The 26,434-nt window shown below is 35.0% G+C and overlaps 1 protein-coding gene across 1 annotated transcript in view; it reads right to left on the bottom strand.

Annotated features, from left to right (window-relative positions):
• Positions 1-26,434, bottom strand: part of RYR2 (ryanodine receptor 2) — an 832,848-nt gene that overhangs the window by 504,093 nt on the left and 302,321 nt on the right. The window contains exon 4 of the mRNA XM_070781954.1: positions 1,477-1,497. Coding sequence (XP_070638055.1) covers positions 1,477-1,497 — 21 coding nt within the window. The remainder of the gene's footprint in view (positions 1-1,476; positions 1,498-26,434) is intronic.

Genomic DNA, 26,434 nt, shown 5'->3' with positions numbered 1-26,434 from the left:
AAATCTGTATGCAGGTCAAGAAGCAACAGTTAGAACTGGACATGGAACAATGGACTGGTTCCAAATAGGGAAAGGAGTAAGTCAATGCTGTATATTGTCACCCTGCTTATTTAACTTATATGTAGACAACATCATGCGAAATGCCGGGCTGGATGAAGCACAAGCTGGAATCAAGATTGACAGGACAAAGTTCAATAACCTCAGACATGCAGATGACACCACCCTTATGGCAGAAAGCAAAGAACTAAAGAGCCTCTTGATAAAAGTGAAAGAGGAGATTGAAAAAGTTGGCTTAAAAGTCAACATTCAGAAAACTAAGATCATGGCATCTGGTCCCATCACTTCATGGCAAATAGATGGGGAAACAGTGACAGACTTTATTTTCTTGGGCTCCAAAATCACTGCAGATGGTGACTGCAGCCATGAAATTCAAAGACACTTGCTCCTTGGAAGAAAAGCTATGTCCAAACTGCTGCTAAGTCACTTCAGTCGTGTCCGACTCTGTGCAACCCCATAGACAGCAGCCCACCAGGCTCCCCCATCCCTGGGATTCTCCAGGCAAGAACACTGGAGTGGGTTGCCATTTCCTTCTCCAATGCATGAAAGTGAAAAGTGAAAGTGAAGTCGCTCAGTCGTGTCCGACTCTTAGCGACCCCATGGACTGCAGCCTGCCAGGCTCCTCCGTCCATGGGATTTTCCAGGCAAGAGTACTGGAATGGGTGCCATTGCCTTCTCCACATCCAAACTAGACAACACATTAAAAGCAGAGACATTACTTTGCCAACAAAAGTCCATCTAGTCAAAGTTATGGTTTTTCCAGTAGTCATGTATGGTTGTAAGAGCTGGGCTATGAAGAGGGCTGAGCACTGAAGAGTTGATACTTTTGAACTGTGGTATTGGAGAAGAGTCTTGAGAGTCCCTTGGACTGCAAGGAGATCCAACCAGTCCATCCTAAAGGATATCAGTCCTGAATATTCACTGGAAGGACTGATGCTAAAGCTGAAACCCCAATACTTTAGCCACTTGATGCGAAGAATAGACTCACCGGAAAAGACCCTGATGCTGGGAAAGATTAAAGGCAGGAGGAGAAGGGGATGACAGAGGATGAGATGGTTGGATGGCATCACCAACTCGATGGACATAAGTTTGAGCAAGCTCAGGTAGAGTTGGTGATGGACAGGGAAGGCTGGGGTGCCGCAGTCGATGGGGGTCAAAAAGAGTCAAACACGACTAAGTGACTGAACTGAAATGAATGTTCTAGTAATAGAGAATATTTGACTAGATCCCATTTTCAAAGAAACAAAACTAGAAATTTAGAAAGTTCCAACTGAAGATTGGTAAAATACGTATTAATTACAACATAGCAGTTACTTTGAATACTAATAGTACCAGCCACACCAGGAAGCCAAACAAAAAGATTAGAGGCAACAGCAAACATGCAGCCATTCAGATCACAATCTCTTAGAAAACACATACCCATTTTTCCACATCAACCTTCTGTGGAAAGAAAAAGCCAAGATAAACAATAAGCAAACAAATAAAAAGCTAGCAAGGTTTTAATTAGTGTCACTTAAATAAACTGAAATGTAGTCCCTGCACCAAAACCTATCTCCAATTCTGAAGGACAGGTAACAGTATTCAAACTTTTAATTTACAGCATTTAATCTCAAGCACACAAAAATATTTCAATTCATTTAGTTATCAGAACTTCAAAAGGCTTTGGGCTGAATATGTACCAGGTACATGAAATAAAAATAACCTAATTTATTCAAAAACAAACGTGAACATTTATCACATTCTCAAACCTACAAACCTTTGATTCAGGAACCACTGTTCTCCTCTAACTAAAAGAATCTATTTAATAAAAAAGATCCATTTAGAAATACAGCATCTAACTATACATCTCTGATATAATAAAATTTCTCTTAGCCAAATCTTTCCACTCTAAAATTCACAATATAACAAATGGTATATGCTGCCAAATAATTCTGAAACTGCATCAAAATTTATTTTGATAAATAAAACATATTTATTAATGAATGTATGTTAGTCTCATAACCATTATGTGACTCTTTAAAAAATAAGTGAATATTATTCTATCCAAAGTATAAAACAGAACAAATCACAAAGCCGTATGTTAACAAAAACTGCCTTTTCCTGTTCAATCCATCAGAATTTTAAAATCTCAACACACTCACCTTAAAGGTTAAGTTTCCATGACCAACCTCCCTTCTTTAGCACATATGATTGGTAATCAGTGAAACTTGAAGTGTGCTTCAAACTCCTCATTCATTTAAGTTTATCTGCAATTTTTTTCCTTAGAAAATTCATTAATTGAGTCAAAAGCTCACACTACCTAGACAGGAATAGTTGCCATAACTAAGAACCTCCATTCCTTAGTAAACAAGCTTCAAGAAGGAAATATGCATAATATTCACATACATACTAAATATTTTTAAATGTTATAAACTGATATAAAAATATCAACCTAAGTATACAGGTAGGATTGTTTTGAAGGCCCAGTGAAATTCAATAGATTCAACTAATTACTTGTAACAGAGCATTTTGGCTTCTTCAGTAATTTACTTCATCTTCAGAAAAATCTCTAAGCCTACCCCCAACCTTTGAACTTAAGAATACATTGTTATTTAAGAAAGAACACTTTACTGAATGGAAAGTCCTGGTTTTCACTATATACTTTCAAGACATTTAGCTGTTATCTAAAGTTCAAGCCCTTATTTGAAGCATGAAACCTATTAGAATAATGAATATATTTCTTTAGATCCTGAGTCACAGGAAAGCAATCTAATCATGGCAAGTATAATGTAATTATTACTCACTTTTCTACCTTTAAAAGAACAAATTCTTATATTTATGCCTTTCATTGAAAATAAGGAAACATGAAATGATTTCCCTTTCATGTTTACCAGGAAAATAGGATATGTCATATTTTTCAATGATTAACAAAGACACTGCATTATCCCATCATTATTTTCACATCTCAGTTTTAACACACACACACACACATTTGCATCAGCACAAAGATAAAGTGCTGTGGGATTTTTCTAGAAGAAAGAGAACCTGTAATCAAGAGTCATAGTTACTAGTTATTAGTAATAAACAGTCTTTAAAGATCTGTATTATAAAACAGAAAATGTCTCTTAAGAAGCAGGAATTAGTTAGCAATAATATAACAGACTCAGTATCCAAATAGCCAAAGAAAGGCATAGCAACAGCATGTGCTGGGGGTGAAATTTCAGCTAAACGTAAAAGACAAGACAAATGATCCAGAGTTAAAAGACTGACAAAGTGCAAAAGTTGTAACTATGCATAAGTGATGCAGAGAGATTTCATGACACTTATGAATGTTAATAAGAACTATTTAATTAAATGCCTACTAACAGTGAAAAATAGAATGATTTATATGTAGCTCATCATGGAAGGAAAATATAAAGCCCACAATGAACTGGACCAATTTTATAGTTTAAACAATTATCAAATCCATAGAGCACATAAGATAAATGAATATTCCAATAATTTTTTATCCAAGTATGAGGGACTTTTTAAAAATTATCAACTCCATTAATTCAGAGAAAATAAATATTTTACCATCTGTAGAAAGCTGCCTTACATATTTTAAGACCAAAAATGAGCAATCTTATTTTCAAATAAAAACAAAATTTCCATTAAAGAAAATAAAACAGTCATTTAAGGAACAGCTTGATTTAGCAAAAAGGACATAAGAATATAATACAAAAGTAGTTAAATCTAAATTTTATTATACCATCATACAAAAGTTGAAACATCCACATGACATCTCCATTTGTGTATTCATATTTTAGTCAATATGTACAATTAGCATGTTTCAATAATTTTATATATGTTTAATGAACATATAAATTATAAATTAGGGTATATAAATATGAACTACTCAATAATCTATAAAAACAAATTTGGTTGATTCTTCCAAGTTGCTTAACTTATTTTACTGTTTAAGGTAAAAAATGTTATCATTATTAAACCGATAGGTCATATAGTTAGAAGTTACTATGTGCCAGACTTTGAGCTAAACACTTTACATGTAACCTTACTGCCCGCATTTTATATATGAGGAAACAAATGACATGCAAATGTGTCACAAATTTTCCTCAACAACAACAAAGTTGTTGGAAAAAAACGATTGGACTTGATCTTGAAATTGGGTTTGTAACTTCAAAGTTGCATTCTCCTAAGCACTTCTTTGTATGCCAATACCAAGATACCTCATCTTTTTGCTTCTCTTTTGCTTCAAACTTTTAGTCTCTATCTAATTTGGAATTTTTCACCCAGTATCTGTTATGGTGAAGTGTCACCTAAATATAGTGTGTTAACATCAAGATAAGAGAATGTAAAATGAACATATAGATTCTTATGATATCAAATATTTTAGTTAGTTTCAGTTATTCAAAGAGTAGGTCTGCTTTTTCACCTAGATAAAGTTCACCTAGATAATTACAACACAACAATAAAACATCCATCATGAATATAAAATTTTTAATATCAAGGTATAACATAAAAAAAGTATTTGAAATTTTAATACATGCCTGCAATCCATTACCCTTTTTAAAAATAGACAAACATGAAAAACAAAAAACTACCCTATAAATAATTCTCCACTGCACATGTTTATTATTAAGATTGAGAAGAAGAACATGAGAAATTTGCACAGTGTATTCAAGGATTCAAGAGACAATAAAGTCATTTCAATTTTTTAAAGTAAAATTACAGTTTGGAGGTCCCACATTTTTAATAAATATAACAAATTCAGAAAAATATATAAATCCTGAATATATAACTTCATAAAACTTTCAGTTCGGTTCAGTCACTCAGTCATGTCTGACTCTTTGTGACCCCATGAATCACAGCACACCAGGCTTACTTCATAAAATATATAACTTCATAAAACTTCAAATCAATAAACAAACCCATGTAATCATCACCCAGATCTAATAATAGGACAGAACCTACAACCCAGATGCTGCCTTCATGCCCTCTCCAAAGGCAACTACTATTCTATCACCATTGATTATTTTTCTAATTTGGAAATACAGCCCGTGTTCTCTTTTTATCTAGCTTCTTTAGCTGTCATTAGGTCTCTAAGATTCATCATGGTGTCGCATGTAGTGGTAAGAAATTCATTTTCTCTGCTTATAATATTCCACCATATGAATACGTCACAATTTATTTACCCATTCAACAGTTGAATGGGCTTCCCTTGTGGCTCAGCTGTTTAGGAAACCACCTGCAAGGCAGGAGACCTGGGTTCGATCTCTGGGTTGGGAAGATCCCCTGGAGAAGGGAATGGCTACCCACCCCAGTATTCTGGCCTGGACAATTCCATACACTGTATAGTTCATGGGGTCGCAAAGAGTCGGATATGACTTAGTGACCTTGACTCACTGAACAGTTGAACATTTGGATTGTTTCCTGCTTGGGGCTATTACAAAAAATGTTGTGGTGAGCATTCTTGTACATATCTTTTGGTGAACATAGGAATATATATATATATCCACTGGTATAGACCAAGAGTGGAATTTGTTGATCATGGATTTATAAATGTTTAGCTATAGTTGATACAGCCAAAGAGATTTCCAAAATGGTGGCATGCATTTAATTCTCATCAGAAGTATATTAGTTTCACTTGCTCCCCGTCTTGCCAATACTTGGTATTACTAGTCTTTTCAATTTTAGCTCTTCTGGGGAATGTGATACCTCATCACAGTTTTCAGCTGCATTTCCCTGCCATTTGATGAAGCACTTTTTCATATGCTTTGGAAATTTGGAATATCTCCATAGTGAAATATTTGTTCAAGTCTTTTACCCATTTTTTGCTATTAGTTGATCTGTTTTTGTTCTTACTGATTTGTCAGAACTGTTCATGCTTTCCAAATATCCTCTCCACGTCTGTGTCCTGTCTTTTCCATTTTTTAATGGTAACTCTGAGGACAGACATTCTTAGTTTGGGCATAATTTCTGAATCTTTTCCTTCATTGCTGGTGCTTTTTGTCCTGAAAAGACCCTTCTACATTATTTTTGAGACAATTCATTATCTTAACTCTTACCTGAGACCTACAATCTGTTTCGTATTGATTTGGGGAGTATATGGTACTATGGAGAGAATTTAGATTCATTTTCCCTTCATTTATCTATTCAACTGACCTGATTATCTTTAACAAAAAGATAATTCTTGAGCCCACTGCACTGCACTGCCACTTCCGTCATAAGTCAAGTTACTAACTTGTAGAGCTACTGATGAACTCTATTCTATTCTGGCCTATTTTTCTATTCCTGTTATCGTAACCACTATTCCATCAAAATAATTTTTGATATCTGGTAGCCAAAGGCTCCAATTTTGTTCCTCAACATTACATTTGTTAATACTGACCCTCTTCACTTCCTGTAATATGAGAACAGACTTACAAATTTTCATGCACACAAAAAGGAAACCTGTTGGGATTTTGATTTTGATTGCACTGGTTAACTGATAAACTTAGAACTGTCATCTTTATAATATACTGCCTTCCAACATCATACATTCCTCTTTATTTTAGGTCATCTTTAGTTTCCTTCAAAATGTTTTTCAATTTTCAATAGAAAGGTTTGCACATCTTTCATTATAATTATTCTGAGGTATATGTTGTGGAATTATACTAAGATAAGTGAACTCAGTTTGAAATTTTTATTTTATTTTTGCTAATATATAAAAGGTAGCTAAAAATTTATACTGAGTTCTAACTTTGCTAAATACACTTTTTAATTCCAAAAGTGCCTACCATCATTCCTTTATTATAGTAAAATAATTCAGTATTTCACTGGTTTTCCATTTTACAGTTTCTATCAGATTAAAGAATTTCTTACCTTACAAATTTACTAAGTTTGCAACAAATTATTTATGTTTTAAATGTTTTGAAGGTATCAATTAAAATACACAATCTTTCCCTTTTCGTCTTTTAATATGGTCAAAGATGTTAATCGGTTTTGTGGATACATTAACTACTTTTGAATCCCATGTTAGCTATAATATGCTATAGATTTTATATATCCATAAATTTGATTTACTAGTATTTTACAGAGGATTTCTGAGTCTATTACTTTGATGAATATTAACATATAACAACTTTTTTCTGGCAAGATCTTTCTCATGGTTTAGGACCATGGCTATGTTGACATCATATAATTAGTTGAGAAGGATTCTGAAACAGGTTAAGATTAAGATTATCGCTCTCTCAAATGTTTTTTAGAATTGACCAGAGAAGCCATCTAGGTCTGGACTTCTTCATGGTAATGTGAATTTTAATAGTACTTATTTTTTTAATATTTTAAATCTGAGATATAATTGACATAATTTCATATTAAATGAATGATTTTATATTTGCATATATTATGAAATGATCATTATAATAAATCTAGTTAATATCCATGACCACACATACTTACAATTTTTTTCTTGTAATGAGCACTTTTTAGATCTACTATCTTAACTTTTAAATACAATGTTATTAACTATAGCAAACATGCTGTGCATTATGTCTCCAGGGATTACTTACTTTATAACTGGAAGGTTGTATATTTTGACCACCTTCACCCATTTTCCCTCTTCCAATACCCTGCCCCTGCAACCACCAATCTGTTCTCTGGAACTACAGGTTCAGTTTTTCTGTATGTTTTTCTAATTCCATAGAAAAGTGAAATTATACAGTTTTCATCTTTCTCTATTTCACTTGTTCCAGCATAATCCCTTCAAGGTCCATCCATGCTGTCAAAAATTATTTATTTTGTGGCTGTATAATATTCCACCGTGTGCATATACCACGTTTCCTTTATGAATTCATCCGCGGGTGTTCCATGTCTTGGCTACTGAAAATAATGCTGTAATAAATATGGGGAACACATATCTTTCCAAGTTAGTATTTTCCTGTCCTTTGGATAAATACCCAGAAATGGAATTGCTGGATCATACAATGGCACCCCACTCCAGTACTCTTGCCTGGAAAATCCCATGGATGGAGGAGCCTGGTAGGCTGCAGTCCATGGGGTCGCTAAGAGTCGGACACGACTGAGAGACTTCACTTTCACTTTTCACTTTCATGCATTGGAGAAGGAAATGGCAGCCCACTCCAGTGTTCTTGCCCGGAGAATCCCAGGGACGGGGGAGCCTGGTGGGCTTCCGTCTATGGGGTCGCACAGAGTTGGACACGACTGAAGCGACAGCAGCAGCAGCAGCAGCACAACAGTTGAATTGTAGCTTTTCAAGGATCCTCCATAATGTTTTCTGCAATGGATGCCTGAATTTACACTCCCACCAACAGTGCACAAGGATTCTCTTCTCTCCACATACTTGTCAACAGTTGGATTTTTTTTATTACAGCCATCCAACAGTCAAAAAATTAGATTTCACCAAAGTTTTGATTTGCATTTCTCTGATGATTAGAGATCTTGAGCATCATTTTATGTACACTTTGGCCTTTATATATCTCTAGGAAAATACCTATTCAGATTCTCTGCCCCTGGTTTAATCAGATTGTTTCGTTTTGTTATTGAGTTGTATGTGTTCTTTATATATTTTGGATATTAACACCTTATCAGAAATGTAATTTGCAAATATTTCCTCCTATTTCATAGGTTCCTTTTTCATTTTGTTCATGATTTCCTTTTCTGTCTGAAAGCTTTTAGGTTTGATGAAGTCCCAATTGTTGATTTTTGCTTTTGTGGTCTTTGCTTTTGGTATCAAATCCAGAAAACCTTCACCAACACTGATGTCAGGAAGCTTACTGCCTATGTTTTCTTGCAAAAGTTTTATGGTTTCAGGTCATAAAACTTCAAGTCTTTAACCATTATCAATTGATTTTGTGCATGGTATAAAATAGTGGTCCCTTTTCATTCTTTTGCGAGACTCTGTGCAGTTTTCTCAGTACTATATTTTGGTTTACACTGGCACCTTTGTTATAAGTCAATTGGCCATCTATGCATGGGTATACTTCTGGGCTCTCTGCTATGTTCCACTGATCTATGTGTATTTTTTTTTTTTTTGCTAATACCATACTCTTTTCAGTACTATAAGCACAGAATATCTTTCCATTTCTTTCTTTCTTATTCAATTTCATTCACCAATGTCATAGTTTTCAGTGTAAAGGCTCTTCACCACTGTGGTTAAATTTATTCCTATTCTTTTTGATCCAATTGTAAATGGCACTGTTTCTTTAATTTCTTTTTCTGATAATTTCTATTAGTGTATAGAAATGCAACAAATTTTTGTAAATTGATTTTTTTTAACCTGCAGGCTTACTGAGTTCATTTCTCTATATAACATCATATCACCTGTGAAGTGTGATCATTTTAATTCCTCCTTTCCAATCTCATACCTTTTCTTTTTCTCTGCTTAAGACTTTCAGTACTGTGTTGAATAGACATAGGAAGAGTGGGTGTCCTTGTCTTGTTCCTGATTTTAGAGGAAAAGCTTTCATCTTTCCACTGTTGAGTACAATGTTAGCTGTGGACCTGTTAGATATGACCTTTAGAAAGTTGAGGTATGCTCCCTCTACACCCACTTTATGGAGAATTTTTCAATCATAAATGGATATTTAACTTTGTCAAATGGTCTTTCTGCCTCTGTTAAGATGGTCATGATTTTTACCCTTTGTTTTGTTAATGAGGTGTATCACACTGACTGATTTGTGGATGATAAACCATCCTCACATCACTGGAAAAAACCCCAGTTGGTCATGGCATTGATCCTTTTAATTATTGTCGAATTCAGTTTTGTACAGAATTTTCTCCTCTATATTCATCAGAGGATATTGACCTATAATATTCTTTTCTTGTGCTGTTCTTGTCTGGTTTTGGTTTCAGCTAATGCTGGCCTCAGTGAATATGTTCAGAAGTATTTCTCCTCTTATATTGTTTCAGTTCATTTGCGTCCGACTCTTCGCGAACCCAGGGACTGCAGCGCAGCAGGCCTTCCTGTCCATTGCCAACTCCTGGAGTTTACTCAAACTCATGTCCATTGAGTCGGGGATGCCATTCAACCATCTCATCTTCTGTCATCCCCTTCTCCTCCCACCTTCAATCTTACCCAGCATCTGGGTCTTTTCAATGAGTCAGTTCTTCGCATCAGATGGCCAGAGTATTGGAGTTTCAGCTTCAGCATCAGTCCTTCCAATGAATATTCAGGACTGATTTCCTTTAGGATGGACTGGATGGATCCCATTGCTGTCTAAGAGTCTTCTCTAATACCAAATTCAAAAGCATCAACTCTTCAGCACTCAGCCCTCTTCACAGTCCAACTCTCATATCCATACACGACCACTGGGAAAACCATAGCTTTGACTAGACGAACCCTTGTTGGCAAGGTAATGTCTCTGGCTTTTTAATATGCTGTCTAGGTTGGTCACAACTTTTCTTCCAAAGAGCAAGCATCTTTGAATTTCATGGCTGCAGTCACCATCTGCAGTGATTTTGGAGCCTAAGAAAATAAAGTCTGTCACTATTTCCCCATCTATTTGCCATGAAGTGATGGGACCAGGTGCCATGATATTAATTTTCTGAATGTTGAGTTTTAAGCCAAGTTTTTCACTCTCCTCTTTCATTTTCATCAAGAGGTTCTTTAGTTCTTCTTCACCTTCTATTGTTTGGAAAAGTTTAAGAAGAATTGGTATTAATTCTCCTTTAAATGTTTAGTAGAATTTATCACTGATGCCATCTCATTCTTAAGCAACGTAAGACCACAAAGTTCTCTCTGCCATCAATTTGTGAGAAAAACTCACCATAAATTTAATTAAACAAATGAAGTCACCAAGTAAGTCCAATGATGCACTGAATTATACTTTAGCCCAATTTCCTTTCTTTATTTTGATTTTTGTATTAGACAGAATGTTATTTTAATTTGTCAAATAATGTCAAAAATTGAAACAGACTTATACAATACAGTAAACTTGGCCATCTCCCACAATATTATGTTTAACTTAATAAGGAAAAGATTTAGAATTTTCACTTGGAAGTTTAAATTTTTTTCTTTTAAAATTTAAACTGAGTAATAGAAGACAAAGATCTACTGCTTCCTAAGTTATTCTTTTTTTAGAATAGAAAAGATCCTGTAATGCTCTTTACATTGCTTTCTGAATTTGTCCAAATTGTGAAGAACAGTATATACACTCTCTAACTCAAAACTACCAATATCTCCATTTTCAAGCATAGAATATATTAAAATGGGGCTTGTACATAAAGTTTAATGTTAACAAATTCAAACTGATGGGTGCTAAGCAAATATAGTAATTCTCTTCTGCGTAAGCTCTTACCAGAATTACTAAGTTTGATTAAATACCACAAGTAAATCCATCTGGGAAAATAAATATTTAAGAAGAGTACGAACAATTAGTGAGGGGAAAAAGAGAATATTATTAAATATGAAATGTTTAATATTTAAATATTAAAATGTTCCTAAAACACAGTGATTAAATCAATACTGTTTTGGTATAATAATAGACAGACATGTGTGACAGAATATTCAGCTTAGGATAACTCATCTGGGAATGTATGAACTTAATGTATGACTAAGAAAGGCATCACAATAAATAAGGAAAGGAATCATCAGTCATGAAAAGCGAACGGCATTCTTCTTAGCCACTGGGGGAAATAAAATCAAGTTAAACAGTAATCTTAAATGAACTCTGGATCGATCTACTGTGAATAATAATAAACTCAAATAAATTCTACATCCATTTACTATTTAAAAAAGGGATGGGTATAACAAAGAGTGTACAACGACTTAAACAAAACAATTCAGTGCAATGTCAATCAAAATATCAGCAAGTTATTTTGTGGATACTGAGAGAAACTTACTGTAAAGTTTCTATGGGAAAACAAGAGACCCAGAAAAGCCGAAACAACATTGAAGGAGAAGAATAAAGTAAGAGAACTGATACTGCCCAACGTTAAGACTTAACTATAAAGTTACAGGAGTCAAGAGAGTGTGGTACTCATGAAAGGACAGACAAATGGACCAACGGAAAGAACAGACAGCACAGAAATAGACCCACACAAATGGAACCAATTTATCTTTCACAAAAGTAATTCAATGAAAAGAGGACAGTCTTTCACCAAGTGGTGCTGGAACAACTTGACATCTGTATACAAAAAAAAAAAAGAAAGAAAGAAAAGAAAAAGATTCTAAGATATGGATTTTAAAACTTTCACAAAAATGAGCTCTAAACAGGTCACAGCCTTAAAATAATATATGAACTATAAAACTCCTAGAAGATAACATGGGAGGCTATCTGGGTGACCTTGGGTTTGGTAATGACTTTCATAGATATAATGACAAAAGCATGATCCATGAAAGGAAAATTGTTAAGCTGGACTTCATTAAAATTAAATCTTCTTCTCTGTGAAAGACACAGGCAGCCAAATGAAAAGTCAACTCACAAGTGGGAAAAAAACTTTACAAAACATATATATTATAAAATTCTCGTATTCAAAATATACAAAAAACTCTTAAAATGCAAAAATATGATATACAGTAGAATACTATTCACCCCAAAAAAGAATGAAATAATGCCATTTGCAACAACATGGATGGACCTACAGAATATCATACTAACTGAAGTCAGAAAGAGAAAGATAAATATAATATCTCTTATGTGTGAAATCCAAAATATGACCCTAATGAACCTATCTACAAAACAGACTCACAGACACAGAGAACAGACTTGTGGTTGCCAAGGGGAAGAGGGGATGAGGAGGGATGAATGAGAAATTTGGGATCAGCAGATGCAAACTATTATATAGAGAATCGATAAACAACAAGGTCCTACTCTATAGCACAGGAAACTATATTCACATCTGTGATAAGCCATGATTGAAAAAATATGGGAAAGGAAACATATGTATATGTGCATGTGTGTGTAGAGGCATCCCTGGTAGCTCAGAGGTAAAGAATCAGCCTGCTAAGCAGGAGATGTGGGTTTGATCACTGGGTTGGGAAGATCCCCTGGAGAAGGAAACTACAGCCCTCTTCAGTATTCTTGTCTGGAAAATCTCATGGACAGAAGAAACTGGCGGGCTGCAGTTCATGGGGTTACAAAACAGCTAGACATGACGTAGTGACTACAGAACAATCACACACACACACACACACACACACACACGTACATATATGTAGAACTGAATCACTTTGCTGCACAGTAGAAATACGCCATTGTAAATCAACTATATTTCAATTTAAAAACTTAACAATATGAAAATAAACAATCCAATTTAAAATTTGGCAAAAGGTATCATCAATAGACACCTCACAAAAAAGATATCAGATGCCATGTAAGTATATGAAAAGATGGTGTACATCATATGCCATCAGGAGCTTTTAAATTAAAACAACAGTAAGATACAACTACAAAACTATGAGAATGGCCAAAATCCAAAACTGACACCACCAAATGCCGATGATGAGGCGCAGCAATAGGAACTTTCTTTCATTATTAGCTGGGATGCCACGAGGTACACACTCTACAAAAGTCAGTATGGCAGTCTCACAAAAATAAACACAATTTCAACATATGATCCAGCAATCTCTTTCCTTCATATTTACCCAAAGGAGCCGGAAGCTTATGTCTACATCAAAGTCTACACGTGAGTTTAGAGCAGCTATATTCATAATTGCCAAAACTTAGAAGCAATCAAAATGTTCTTCAATAGATAGACAAACTACTGTATATCCAGGTGATGGAATATTGTTGTTGTTAACTTACTCATTCGTATCCAACTCTTTGCAACCCAATGGACTGCAACACACCAGACTTCCCTGTCCTTCACCATCTCCCAGAACTTGCTCAAACTCATGTCCATTAAGTCAGTGATGCCAACTCAGTAATAAACAGAAATGAGCTCTCGAGCTAAGGAAAGACATAGAGAAACCTTAAACGCATCACACTATGTGAAAGAAGCCAGAATGAAAAGGCAGCATACTGAATGATTCTAAGTATATGACATTATGGAAAATGTAAAACTATGGAGCCAATAAAAAGATCAGTGGTTAGAAGGGAGGAAGACATGAAAAGGTGAAGTTCAGGGGACTTTAGAGTAGTGAAACTATTCTGTCTCATACCAGGAATAGTGGATACAAAACATAATATATTAACTTAAAAAAAAAAAAATTGGCCATGCTGCATTGGCATGTGGGATCTCAGTTCCCTCACCAGGGATCAAACTCTCATCCCATGCATTGTTAGCACAGAGTCTTAACCATTGGACCATCAGTGAAGTCCATGTCAGAATTTTTAGATTGTACAGTACAAAGAGTGATAATGTAAACTGTGAAGTTTAAATAATGATTTGTCAATATTGGCCTTAATGTAAACCATGAACTTGGGGTGGTAATATTTGTGAGTTATAACAAATGTACCACATTAATGCAAGATTTTATAATAATAAGGGATGTGGAGGGGGGGGAAAGGCTATGGGACATTTTCAAACAATTTTCTGTAAATTTGAAATTGCTTTCAAAAATTAAGTGAAATAAAAACATTTTCAGAAATTAAAAACATATTCTAATGTAAAGAAATTATATATATGTATACCCAATTATTATGAGAAAAATGAGGAAAAATTTAAAAATCCAGTGATATGGATCTCTGAGTAAAATATTACTTCTGGCTGGGAGGATTATGAAAATATTCAAGGAAGACACTTTCTTAGACATAAGCATAGAAGGACAGGGTAAAATTCTGAAAGATGCAGAACTGCAGGTTGAGGAATTAAGTGGAAATGTATCAGGGGAAAATAGAGCTTATTCAGGGAGTGAATCCAACCTGATAGAGAGTGGAGAATATGAAAAACTAACTAATGGATAAAGAAGATGTGGTACATATATTCAGTGGAATATTACTCAGCTATCAAGAAGAATGACGTAATGCCATTTGCAGCAATATGGATGGACCTAGAAATTGTTACACTGAGTGAAATAAGTCAGACAGAAAAAGATAAATATCATATTATATCCTTTATATGTAAAATCTAAAAGGAAATTATACAAATGAACTTATTTACAAACAGAACAGACTTACAGACTTATCGTTACGGGGCAGGGGAGGAAGGATGAGAAGAGATAGGAAGTTTGGGATTGTACAAATTGTACAATTGGGATTGTATGTACATACTGCTACATTTAAAATGGATAACTGACAAGGGCCTATTGGACAGCACAGGGAACTCTGCTCAATGTTATGCGGCAGCCTGGACGGGAGGGGAGTTTCTGGGAGGGTGGATACACACGTATGTATGGCTGAGTCCCTTTGCTAGCTACCTGAAACTATCCCAACACTGTTAATCTGCTACACTTCAATATAAAAGTTTAAGAAAAAAAGAAAAACTAACTAAAGCTAGACAGAGAAACTAAAACCTCAGGTTCCTTCATAAAACTGATTGTTCACTTGGCAACAATTAAATTAATGAAATTAGGAACAGTCTGCTCAGGGAACAGTTTATTCAACAGTTACAGGCAAGTTAAATACCTAGAAAGAAGCCATAATCAAAACAGTCCTCGACAAAACACAACCAAAGTCATCTAATCATTGGCTGAATCCCCTGTTCACAGGTTTCTTCCTAAGCAGTTCTTGAATTATTTTCAAAGGAACTACAAACTCTTTATGGTGAAACAAACTACAAATTTACTGAATTTAAATACCTATGTAGCATTTACCTCAAATCCATACTGGAGGCATAGAGATTATACCTCATGAATAAATAACACAATATCACTCATTTTCCTACTCATAATTGTTGGACACACTAATACCATTAGAAATAAAACAGTCTCCAGGCCATGGGTGTGTAAAGAAAATCTCAGTTTTTATCTTTTCCCTGGCATCTTGTTTTTATTTCTTCACCCTCCTCACTCAAACATTTATAGTTTATAAGGCACAGATTCCACTTATGTCCTATTCTGGAAAAAAACATTCCTAGCTCTTCAGGGTCTACCTCACCAGTTACTGTTCACAGAACTTGGAACACAATTATTCATCATAAGTCTATAGAACAAACAAATGCAAGTAACTCCAGCGAATGAAGTATTAAATTTTGTGGCTGACCATTGCTTCTTCTATTGTCTCTGCTGTGATTTCTCTCTCACTTCTCACTTCCTTTACACTGTCTGATCTCACTGGGACACTTCTCTCTCATGTCAGATCATGCAGTGATTTCAGTAGGTTTTTTGTTATCTCACACCAGGCTTACTGCCTCCAAAACCATGGACATCAGTTGCCTACAATGCAGAGCGCATTCTGTGTGCCTTTGGTGTGCTGCTCTCTGTACTCTGTCAATGGCCTAAGGACAGTTTCAAGGTTTCCTATTCCAATAAAGAACTCGACCTCAGCTCTGTTGGGGTCTTAAGAGATAATTGCTTCACTGTTATCTCAGAAGTCACACCTGGTCATATTGCCCATATTGGCCTTTCCTTGTCCAGATGGTCCATCTGGTCTCTAAGCTACACAGAGCCCCCTGGATTCTGTCTTGCTCTCACAGGTCTGAGGTTAGTTGCAAAGAAGTATAGATTCTACCACTATGCAGCTACAAGTCAAAAGTTGCTTGATTTCCACGTAAGTCCTTAAATCTGAAATTATATGAAAGATTCTGTATGTATAGAAATTATCCTTTTTTTTCCCCCTGGGGAAGAGGTTTGTAATTTTTATCTGATTCATCAAGATACCACAACAGGGGATGGCCAAATAATTTCTCACCTGGACTGGAGCACCATGGACAGTGAAGGAGGGATAACAGGAATTGAGTTGTGACGCGTGTTAACCTGACCTGGGCAGGCAAACAAGGACGCATATTGTTCTAACCCCCAAAGTTTACCCTCACTTCCTCTTCTGAATAGAGTTCTTTTCTCTCAGAGTAGAGCAGGGCAAGGAGAAACATAGCTGTGCTTAACAGTCAATGCTATACTTAGGTTCAAAACTGCTACTATAATAGTAGGCACAGAATTGTTGGTTTTCTTTTCAGCCCCTTAATTTAGGTTTATAAAACCTATCTTTCAATGTCTCAAGTCAGCAAATATTTACTGACTGTTTCATTACATGCTTTGTCCTAGGTGTTCATGCTAAAGCCAGTGAACACAATAGATCAAAAGCATTGCATTTTGATCTGCATTCATGGGATTTACACTCTATCAGAGATGAATAGTTTATTTAAAAATAAAAGTAACCCAGAGAAAATAATAAATCAAAAAGACATACGCATGCCAATGTTCACTGCAGCACCATATACAATAGGCGGGACATGGAAACAACTTATATGTCCATCAACAAATAAATGAATAAAGAAGATGTGGTACATATGGAATATTATCAACCGTGAAAGGGAACAAAATCCAGTCATCAAAATCTAGTCCATCATGGATGGACCTAGAGACTACTGTACAGAGTGAAGTAAGTCAGAAAGAGAAAAACAAATACTGTATATTAACACATATATATGGAATTTTTTAAAAAATGGTGTAAATGATCTTATCGCAAAGTAGAAATAGAGACATGTATGAATACCAAGAGTGAATGGGGGTGGGATGAACTGGGAGATGGGGACTGACATATACACAGTATAGAAACTATATATATAAACTATTAATAGAGAACTGGTGAGAGCCTACTGTAGAGGACCGGGAACTCTACTCAATATTTGTGACCAAAATATTCACCAAGCTAAGTGAATACAGCTATATCCATATAGCAGTATGCACTTAGCTGTATCATAGAGACTAACACAACACTGTAAAGTAACGATACTCCAATGAAAATTAATAAAGACAAAAAATAAAAACACAAATGCACAATATTAATATGACAGAAGGAAAAGAAATGCTTTGGAGAAAACTCAAGTGAGGTAAGAAATGGTGCTAGTGAGGTTATGGGGGAAGTAAGGATAAGTAGCATTTGATAAAAAATAGTTTAAAAGGATATATTCTGTCAAATTAGACTGCAATTTTTTAAGAAAATAAAGTTTACTTTAAGAGAATAAAAATTAGAAGTTGTTTAGTTCAACAGGTCATGAATATCTTTAAATTACTGGTAAATTCAGAATCTATCACAAATATTTGATAGCAAGTGAATTAAGCAAGTATTTACACATGAAAATTTTTTTACTTTAAATACAAAAAATCTGAAGAAGATGTTCAAATTGAATGACAGTAATGTAATAAAATAATCTATACATTAAAGAGTCATAATCTAAAGCAGTTCATAACTCTGGCATGGTGATTCAATTACATGCTGGTGATTCAATTACATACTGACCTCCTTATTGAGTTTGGTGCTGGTATCTCTGGAAACCACATCATTCAAACACATAGAAATATGTAGTATACTTTGCTTCAGAGTAGGAAGTTGTCTTTTTAGAGACAAAAAGACAATAAAACAAGGCGTCTACAAATAGAGGGCATATATTTCAAACATAGACAAATGTCCACATTCTTATAAGTGGTAGACAAATAGTTGCTGCTCAGTGAATACTTTTAGCTATGAGCCTTTTAAGAAGTTATAATCATGTTCACCTTCTAAATCACTGCACTAATTTCACAGATGAAAGACAGGTACATGGTTATATACAGAGGCTTTAGACAAGATGCTGCCTAATGAACACATTAGTCAGTAATATGCTGGTTCATTTAATAGCATCACAGAGCCATTCCCAAAGCAGTATTTTACCAGGGATGCTCCTGAACAGCAAGGTATATAGTACCCAGCTTCTTAAAGTAAAATGGTATTAGTAGTTAATTGGGAATTTCAGTTTCAATATAAATAGCTAGTAACATCATTTTGTCTATAATATAAACAGACTAATCTGTTGAGTTTTTCACTGTTTTTAACCTGTAGAAGACCTCAGCCATTTATGAAGGGATGTGTGTCTTTATACAGGGGAGGTAGTGCTGGGTAGGTAATTAAGACTTCCCTCCTCTGGACTCTCATTGGACTTCAGTATCAAAGCATATTTCACCCATGTTCAATCATTATTTACTTTTACTTTTCACTATTAGATCACTAAATTCCTCACAAACAAGGTGCATTTGTATTTATTCCTGCATTACCAGCGTGGAATTCACAATAGCATCTCAACGTACTTTTGTGGAACAAATACCACATGAATCAGTTGGGTGAAGAAGTAAGCAAGGGTTTAACGTTCCCCAGATACAGAAACAACTGAGCACAGCCTTTGATTTTTCTTTCTGGATAAGGATTTACTGACAACTTGCTACACCTAGTTTGGCTCAAGAACCTGGAGGATCCCAAATATAAATAACTTTTTCGAAATAAGGCTTAAGGAGGATAACGCCATGTCTGCTCAACATTCATTTACATATATAACCCTGCTCTTTCTTCCAGAAAAATCCCTAATTTTGTAAAGGTGTCCTCTCTCCCCTCTAAGCCAGTTGTGTTGGCCACATTTCCTCTTGCTTGTTAATAATCTGGGCAACGACTATGTGACAATGGATATAAGGGGAAGTCCATCAGGTGGTTTCTGGGAAAATCTCATTAGTCTCATAAATAAAAGCAAAGAAAGTCAGCTGCTTTGTGTGCCTATGGATGATGCTGAATTTGGGTATCATTCCTGAAATTGCTGCAGCCCTGTTGTAACTAGAGAAACTAAGAACCAAAGAACAGAGCCAAGAGAACTAAAGAAAATCTGTGCCAGAGCCCTAATCAATTAAGCCTGGATTCTCTTGCTTTTTTAGTGTCTTAATATTTTTAAATGGAATATAATAGCTTTACAATGTTCTGTTAGTTTTTGCTGTACAGCAAAGTGAATCAGCTATACTTAGACATGTATTTCTTCTTTTTTGGGTTTCCTTCCCATTCAGGTCACCACAAAGCGCTGAGGTCCACTGTGCTGTACAGTAGGTTCTCACTAGCTGTCTATTTTATACATATTAGTGTACATATGTTAATTCCAATCTCCAAATGCCAGGTTCCACATTCCACCCGTCTTCCACCTCGGTATCCATACATTTGTTCTCTATGTCTGTGTCTCTATTTCTGCTTTGCAAACAACTTTCATCTACACCATTTTTCTAGATTCCACATAAATGTATCAATATGATATTTCTCCTGACATCACTCTGTATGACAGTCTCTAGGTCCATCCACATCTCTGCAAATGGAATAATTACATTCCTTTTTATGGCTGAGTAATATTCCATTGTATATTTATATGCCACATCTTCTTTATCCAATCCTCTGTTGCTTCCATATTTTGGGTACTGTAAACAGTGGTGCAGTAAACCCTGGGGTGCATGTATCTTCTTGATTTATGGTTTTTCTCCTGATATATGCACAGGCATGGGATACCTGGTAGCTCTATTTTTCATTTTTTAAGGAACCTCCATACTGTTCTCCATATTGGCTATACCAATCTACATTCCTACCAACAGTGTAAGAAGGTTCCCTTTTCTCCATACGATTTCTAGCATCTATTGTTTGTAGATTTTTTTGATGATGACCATTTTGACTGGTTTTAGGAGAAATTCACTGTAGTTTTGGTTAGCATTTCTGATATTTTTAACCATATATGATTAAATTATAAAAGATGATACAACAGTCCATGGAAAAAAATTTTTATACATGATGTTCTAGACAGATATAAACCAATATTAGCTGTGATTATCTTCAGGGGAAAAATGGACTATGAAGAAACTATCTTCAGTTTATACTCTCTTATATTACTGTTATGAAACCAGAAGATGGAAACGGCTCTGAAATTTAACCTTAAGCTGAAATTTAAGCTGAATTTAAACTTAAGCTGAATATTGCATGCAATGGAGGGCACCACTTTTTCACAGTTTTATTGAGATATAATTGATAAATATCATGGTATAAGTTTAAGGTGTATAGCATAATGATTTGACTTACAAATATTGTACAATGATCACCAAATAATTTTAGATAGCATTCATCATCTTATGTAGATAAAATGAAAAGAGAATACAAAAAAAAGAAAAAAAACATTTTTCCTTGAGATAAAAACTCTTAAGATTTAATCTCTTAACATTTTTCTTATATATCATATAGCAGTGTTAACCATGATGTACATTAGTCACCATGATGTACATTACATCCCTAGTACTTACTTAGAACTGGAAGCTTGTAATTTTGACCCTTCCTCCAATTTCCCTCTTCTCCACCTCTGATAACTGCAAAGCTGATCTCTTTTCCTGAGTTTCTTTTTGTTGCTGTTGTTTCAGATTCCACAAATAAGTGAGATCATACAGTATTTGTCTTTCTCTGTTGGACTTAGCTAATACCCTGAAGGCCCATCCATGTTGTCCCAAATGGCAGAATCTCCTCGTTTTTATAGCTAAACAGTATTCCACTGTACACAGGTAACACAATTTCTTTATCTGTTCGTCCATCGATGGTTGTTTCCACTGTCGTGGTTATCATAATGCTGCTCTGAAAATGGGGGGTGCAGATATCTTTCCTCATTAATGTTTTCATTTCCTTTGGCTATATTCCCCAAACTGCTGGATCATATGGTAGTTCTATTTTTCATTTTTGAGGATCCTCTATACTGTTTCCCACAGTGGCTCTACTAGTTTACAATCCCACCAAGAGGACAGGATTCCCTTTGCTCTGCAACCTCATCAGCATTTGTTATCTTTTGTCTTTTTGATGATGACCATTTTAAAAGGTAGGAGATGATATCTCAGGGTGGGTTTAACTTGCATTTCACTAATGACTAGTGGTGATAAGCATCTTTTCACGTATCTGTTTGCCCTTCACACATCTTTGGGAAAATGTCTATTCAGTTCTTTTGTCTATTTTTGATTGCATTATTTGGGGTTCTGCTATTGCTATTTGTTATTTTGGAATTGCATAAGCTTGTTATATATTTTGGACATTAACCCCTTATCACATACTGTGGTTTGCATAATATGGTTTCGCATCCCATATGCTGCCTTTTCGTTTTGTTAATTGTTTCTTTTGCAGTGCAGAAGCTTTTTAGTTTGTTGGAGTCCCACTTGTTTATTTTTTATTTTGCTGCTTGTGCTTTACGTGTCACTAATGACTTTCAGCAATACCAATATATAAAATTTATTGATTCCTTACCATAGTTCAGAAGGCATCTTCCTGACACAAAAATAAAATTGTGAGTGTGGTTATTATTTTTCTTTATCAAAAAGGAGCCCTGTTCAGTCTTTTGTCTCTTCAGAGGCAGATTTCTACTGCACTGAGAATATTTAAAAGTATAATCACAGTTTCATATCCTAATTGTTTGAGTCTGTGTTTTAAGGAGACTTAGAATGTAGAGCAGTAACATATTTGAAATGATGAACAATATCAAGTGTTTAAGTAAACTTCATTTTTCTATCCAGTGAATCATTAGCCCAATCATCTGAGTAACTTATTTTTAATAACGTGCAGAACTTATTATTAAATGTTAGAACACCATCTATCTTATATGAACTATAAGCAAGACGTGGCAATGCTTCCTTTTTCCTTCACACTACTCCAAGTCACTTTAATGAAGAGAAAGCAAACTGAAAAATAATCAGTATGAAAATAAAACTCAACCAGGGTAGATACAACATTAATTATTAATTTTTGGTCCTTGGCCTACATGCCCAAGAGCATGAACAAATAAGTCTTTTAGATATAGTGAACATGTACCAAAATCTACTTAAATACAAAAGAAATATTGAGCACCACTTTTGGAATGACAAATAAATACTAAAAACTCTTTAGAGAATAAAGTCTTTTGAATTTAAAATGTGTGTGTTTTATTATTAATTAATTCATTATTCACTATTAATTCCTATGTGTGTGTGCATGTATATATACACACACATAGGATAGACTGACATTAATATTGATAGCTTTGCAGGAAAGCCAGGCTCCTACGGAACCAAATCACACTTTTCAGTCCTTATTCAACTAGGTATCTCTGATTCTCATCTCATCTTGCAAACAACATCTTACTCAAACTGTGTTTCCATGATGTAGAAGGGCAAATAGGGGCACCTCAAGGCCATCTGCATCCTAATACACACAAACTATGAATATATACCGTTGCTAGCTTTGAAGATGAAAGAGGGGCCACCACCCAAGAATAGAAGCTAGAAAAGGTAATGAAGTATAATAGATTCCTCCTTAGAGCTATCATAATTAATGCCGTCCTGCTGACACCTTGATTTAGCCCACTGAGACTAATTTTCAGAATTCTTATCTGAAGAACCGGAAGATAATTAGTTCATGGTGTTCTAATCCATCAGGCTTGGAGCATAATTTGTTAACAACAACCAGAGAAACTAATATATATGTGGCTTCTGTAGCTATTTTCTCTTGGCTTTCCCCTTATCGTCCCAGCTCTTTCTAGCCAGAGCTTTCTATGGGATGCTCCTCCTCTTGTTCCCACTGGTTTAGTATTGATATCTCCTTAGGCTCTCCCACTGCTCCCCTCTTATTACATGAATACTCCAAAGTAAAGAGCTAAAAAGCATAGACTTCAGACTCCAATTGAGATTAATTTGTATCCTAGTTTACTTACTAAATAAGTAATCTTTTCAGATAATGTGGTTTTCCATTTTACAGAAATTCCATTTTGTTACTTGAATCATTTTTATATGTTGATTTTTGAATTCTTTTGTTGACAGTAAACATACTTTCCTTGATTGCACTGAATATAGCCTTAATAGCTGCTTTAAATCTTCATCTGCTAAGACTGTCCCTCTGTAGTTCTTGGTAGTCATTTACCTTGAGATGGGGTCACATTTGATTGTTTCCTAAGCAATTGTGAATTGTGTCCTGTCCTTTTATATTGTTGCGGTTCTACTATACACCGCCGAAGAACACTGATGTATTTGTTTTAACGAGCAATCCACTTGGTAGGACTCAAACTGCAAACTGCAAAATGCTTGGTGGCAGTGCAGATCTCAGAGCAGTAATAACGTTAGCAGCGGTAACTGAATTGACGTCTGTCCCCCATATAGATGGCTAAATATCAGCCAGAGACCCGGGCAGAGTTTATGCACAAAATGTGGGTCTCCCTCTCTCTGGATTTCTCTTTTCTAGAACTACTCCTTGACTTTCAAAAGGCCCTGAATTTTGTCTTCGGAGAGACTGTGCTTGTTCTTTCAAAGGTTTAGCGACCACAATCTTCAGGCTAAAAACCTTAAAAATGTAAAACCGATCGGCCCCAATTCTATTTCCCAAGGCTGGCTTCTCTCCAGAATCTTCCTGCTTTTGTTAAACTCTCTGGAGCCCTCAGGCAATTGCTGTTTGCTTTGCTTTTATTATTTGGACCAAATATTTGGTCTGGAGAAGACATTTGCATCCCAAAGCAAATACAATAACAATAAGATATGGGCTATAATAAGATATGGGCTTCTCAGGTAGCGCTACTGGTAAAGAAATAGCCTCCCCATGCAGGAGACATAAGAGAGGTGGGTTCAATACCTGATTCTTGAAGATCCCCTGGAGGAGGGCGTGGCATCCCACTTCAGTACTCTTGCCTGGAGAATCCCATGGACAGAGGAGCCTGGCAGGCTACAGTCCATGGGCTCACAGAGAGTCGGACATGACTGAAGCGCCTTAGCATGCATGCACAGCACGGCTATAGTGTGCTTCCTATGTGCTATGAATGTTCTATACACTTCATACTGACTTACTGGATCCTCACAACAATATAATGGGAGGACACTATTATTTGCCCCCACTTTACAGATGACAAAACAAAGGTACAGAAAGTTTAAGCAGTTTTCCAAAGATTACCCGAGTTTCTCTATAATCTATATGCCTAATCACTATGGAATATAGCACACATCTTGAACTTCAACTTCTGCTCTTGCATTTATATAAAATGATCTTAAATGCAATTACTCACCTGAAATTATTACTTCATTGTTTGATAAATGTATTTTTTAAAAATTGATTCATGGTGCTGTAATGTTTATAAAATGTATTTTAAAAAACGACACCTCATTTACCAGTTAATTTAAATGGCTACTTCATGATGCATTTTGAATACTTTCAGAATACATGCTTCTAAAAAAGCAGAGGTTTTGTTAAGAGAGTGGCACAATTGTATTAATAATACTCCCTATTCTATAACTTCATTTTTCATAAAAACTGAAAGTGTCACAGTCTGATATATCTCTCTATTGATAACTAAGTCTATTGATAACTGTGGCATTTTGTAACTTTAATTACAAGATTATATAATTTAGAAATATGAAACACTCAGGATTTCATATAAAATAATAAACTATTTCAGTAAATTTAAACATAAAAATCACATTAAGAATATCCCTGAACATGTTATGTATAGTCCTCTGGGCAAGTACCAGTTTCTAATAGAATTCAAAGAACAGCATAATGAGATTAAATTGTTCCCTGGAGAAAAAATTTAAGTGACTTTTATATTAATAGCTTTAATATTATTTCCATTTGTCTTAGAAATGATGTAGTAATATAAAGTCTAAAGAAAATTCAAAAGAATGCCAAGTTCCACAAACTCAATCCCTTCCTTCTGCTAATACAATAATTATATCTACTCTTCTATGATAACACACATCATACTGCACTATAATTGTCCTTCTATTCTTGTATTAGACTGTGAATCCATTGATGGCAAAACTCACTTATTATTCATCTTTCTACCCACAGAGGTTTATAAAGCATATCTTCTAAACATTCAAAGTTTGCATTAAATATATGAATGATTAGAACTGACTTATTCATACTAAGCAATGTTTATAATTACATTGTAATTTTATAGATATTTAAAGCATCATTTATAATTTAAATTATAGGAAACTACCAAAAAAACCCTACCAATTACCTATAGTAATGAGGAAAATACAACATGAATGAATGATACTAATCAGAACCATTGAAATTAAAAATTTTAATCTCCTTCCCCCGAAAAGCAGGATATAATGGACAAATACTGGTTTAATTTTAGTTTTTGTTTCTTGGTTCAAGCTACTAACAGTCTAACAATAAGGCACCAATAGTCAAGCGGCTACAAGCAAAAGTCAGAAGGGAAAGGACCCTACAATTCTCCTGCTGCTGCTGCTTCAGTTGTGTCTGACTCTGTGCAACCCCATAGATGGCAGCCCCCATCCCTGGGATACTTCAGGCAAGAGTACTGGAGTGGGTTGCCAGTGCCTTCTCCTACAATTCTCCTAGGAACAGCTAAACCAAAAGATAGAAAGGACAGTCAATGTTATTTTTGTATATACCCTCCTAAACACTAATACGAGTAAGTCACTTAATATATTCATGATAATAAATAAATAAAACAAACACAATGCATTGTCAACAAGTGAAACTATTAAAAATAGTATTTGAAAAAAAAATCAATAAATTTCACAGATTGTAAATCAAAAGCCCTTTCCACTATACTGTCTCACTTCTCA

This window comes from Bos indicus, chromosome 28 (genome assembly GCF_029378745.1).
Source record: "Bos indicus isolate NIAB-ARS_2022 breed Sahiwal x Tharparkar chromosome 28, NIAB-ARS_B.indTharparkar_mat_pri_1.0, whole genome shotgun sequence".
Classification (NCBI taxonomy): Eukaryota; Metazoa; Chordata; class Mammalia; order Artiodactyla; family Bovidae; genus Bos; species Bos indicus.
Note: the sequence above shows the minus strand (reverse complement) of the source record. Positions and strands in the feature narration are given on the sequence as shown.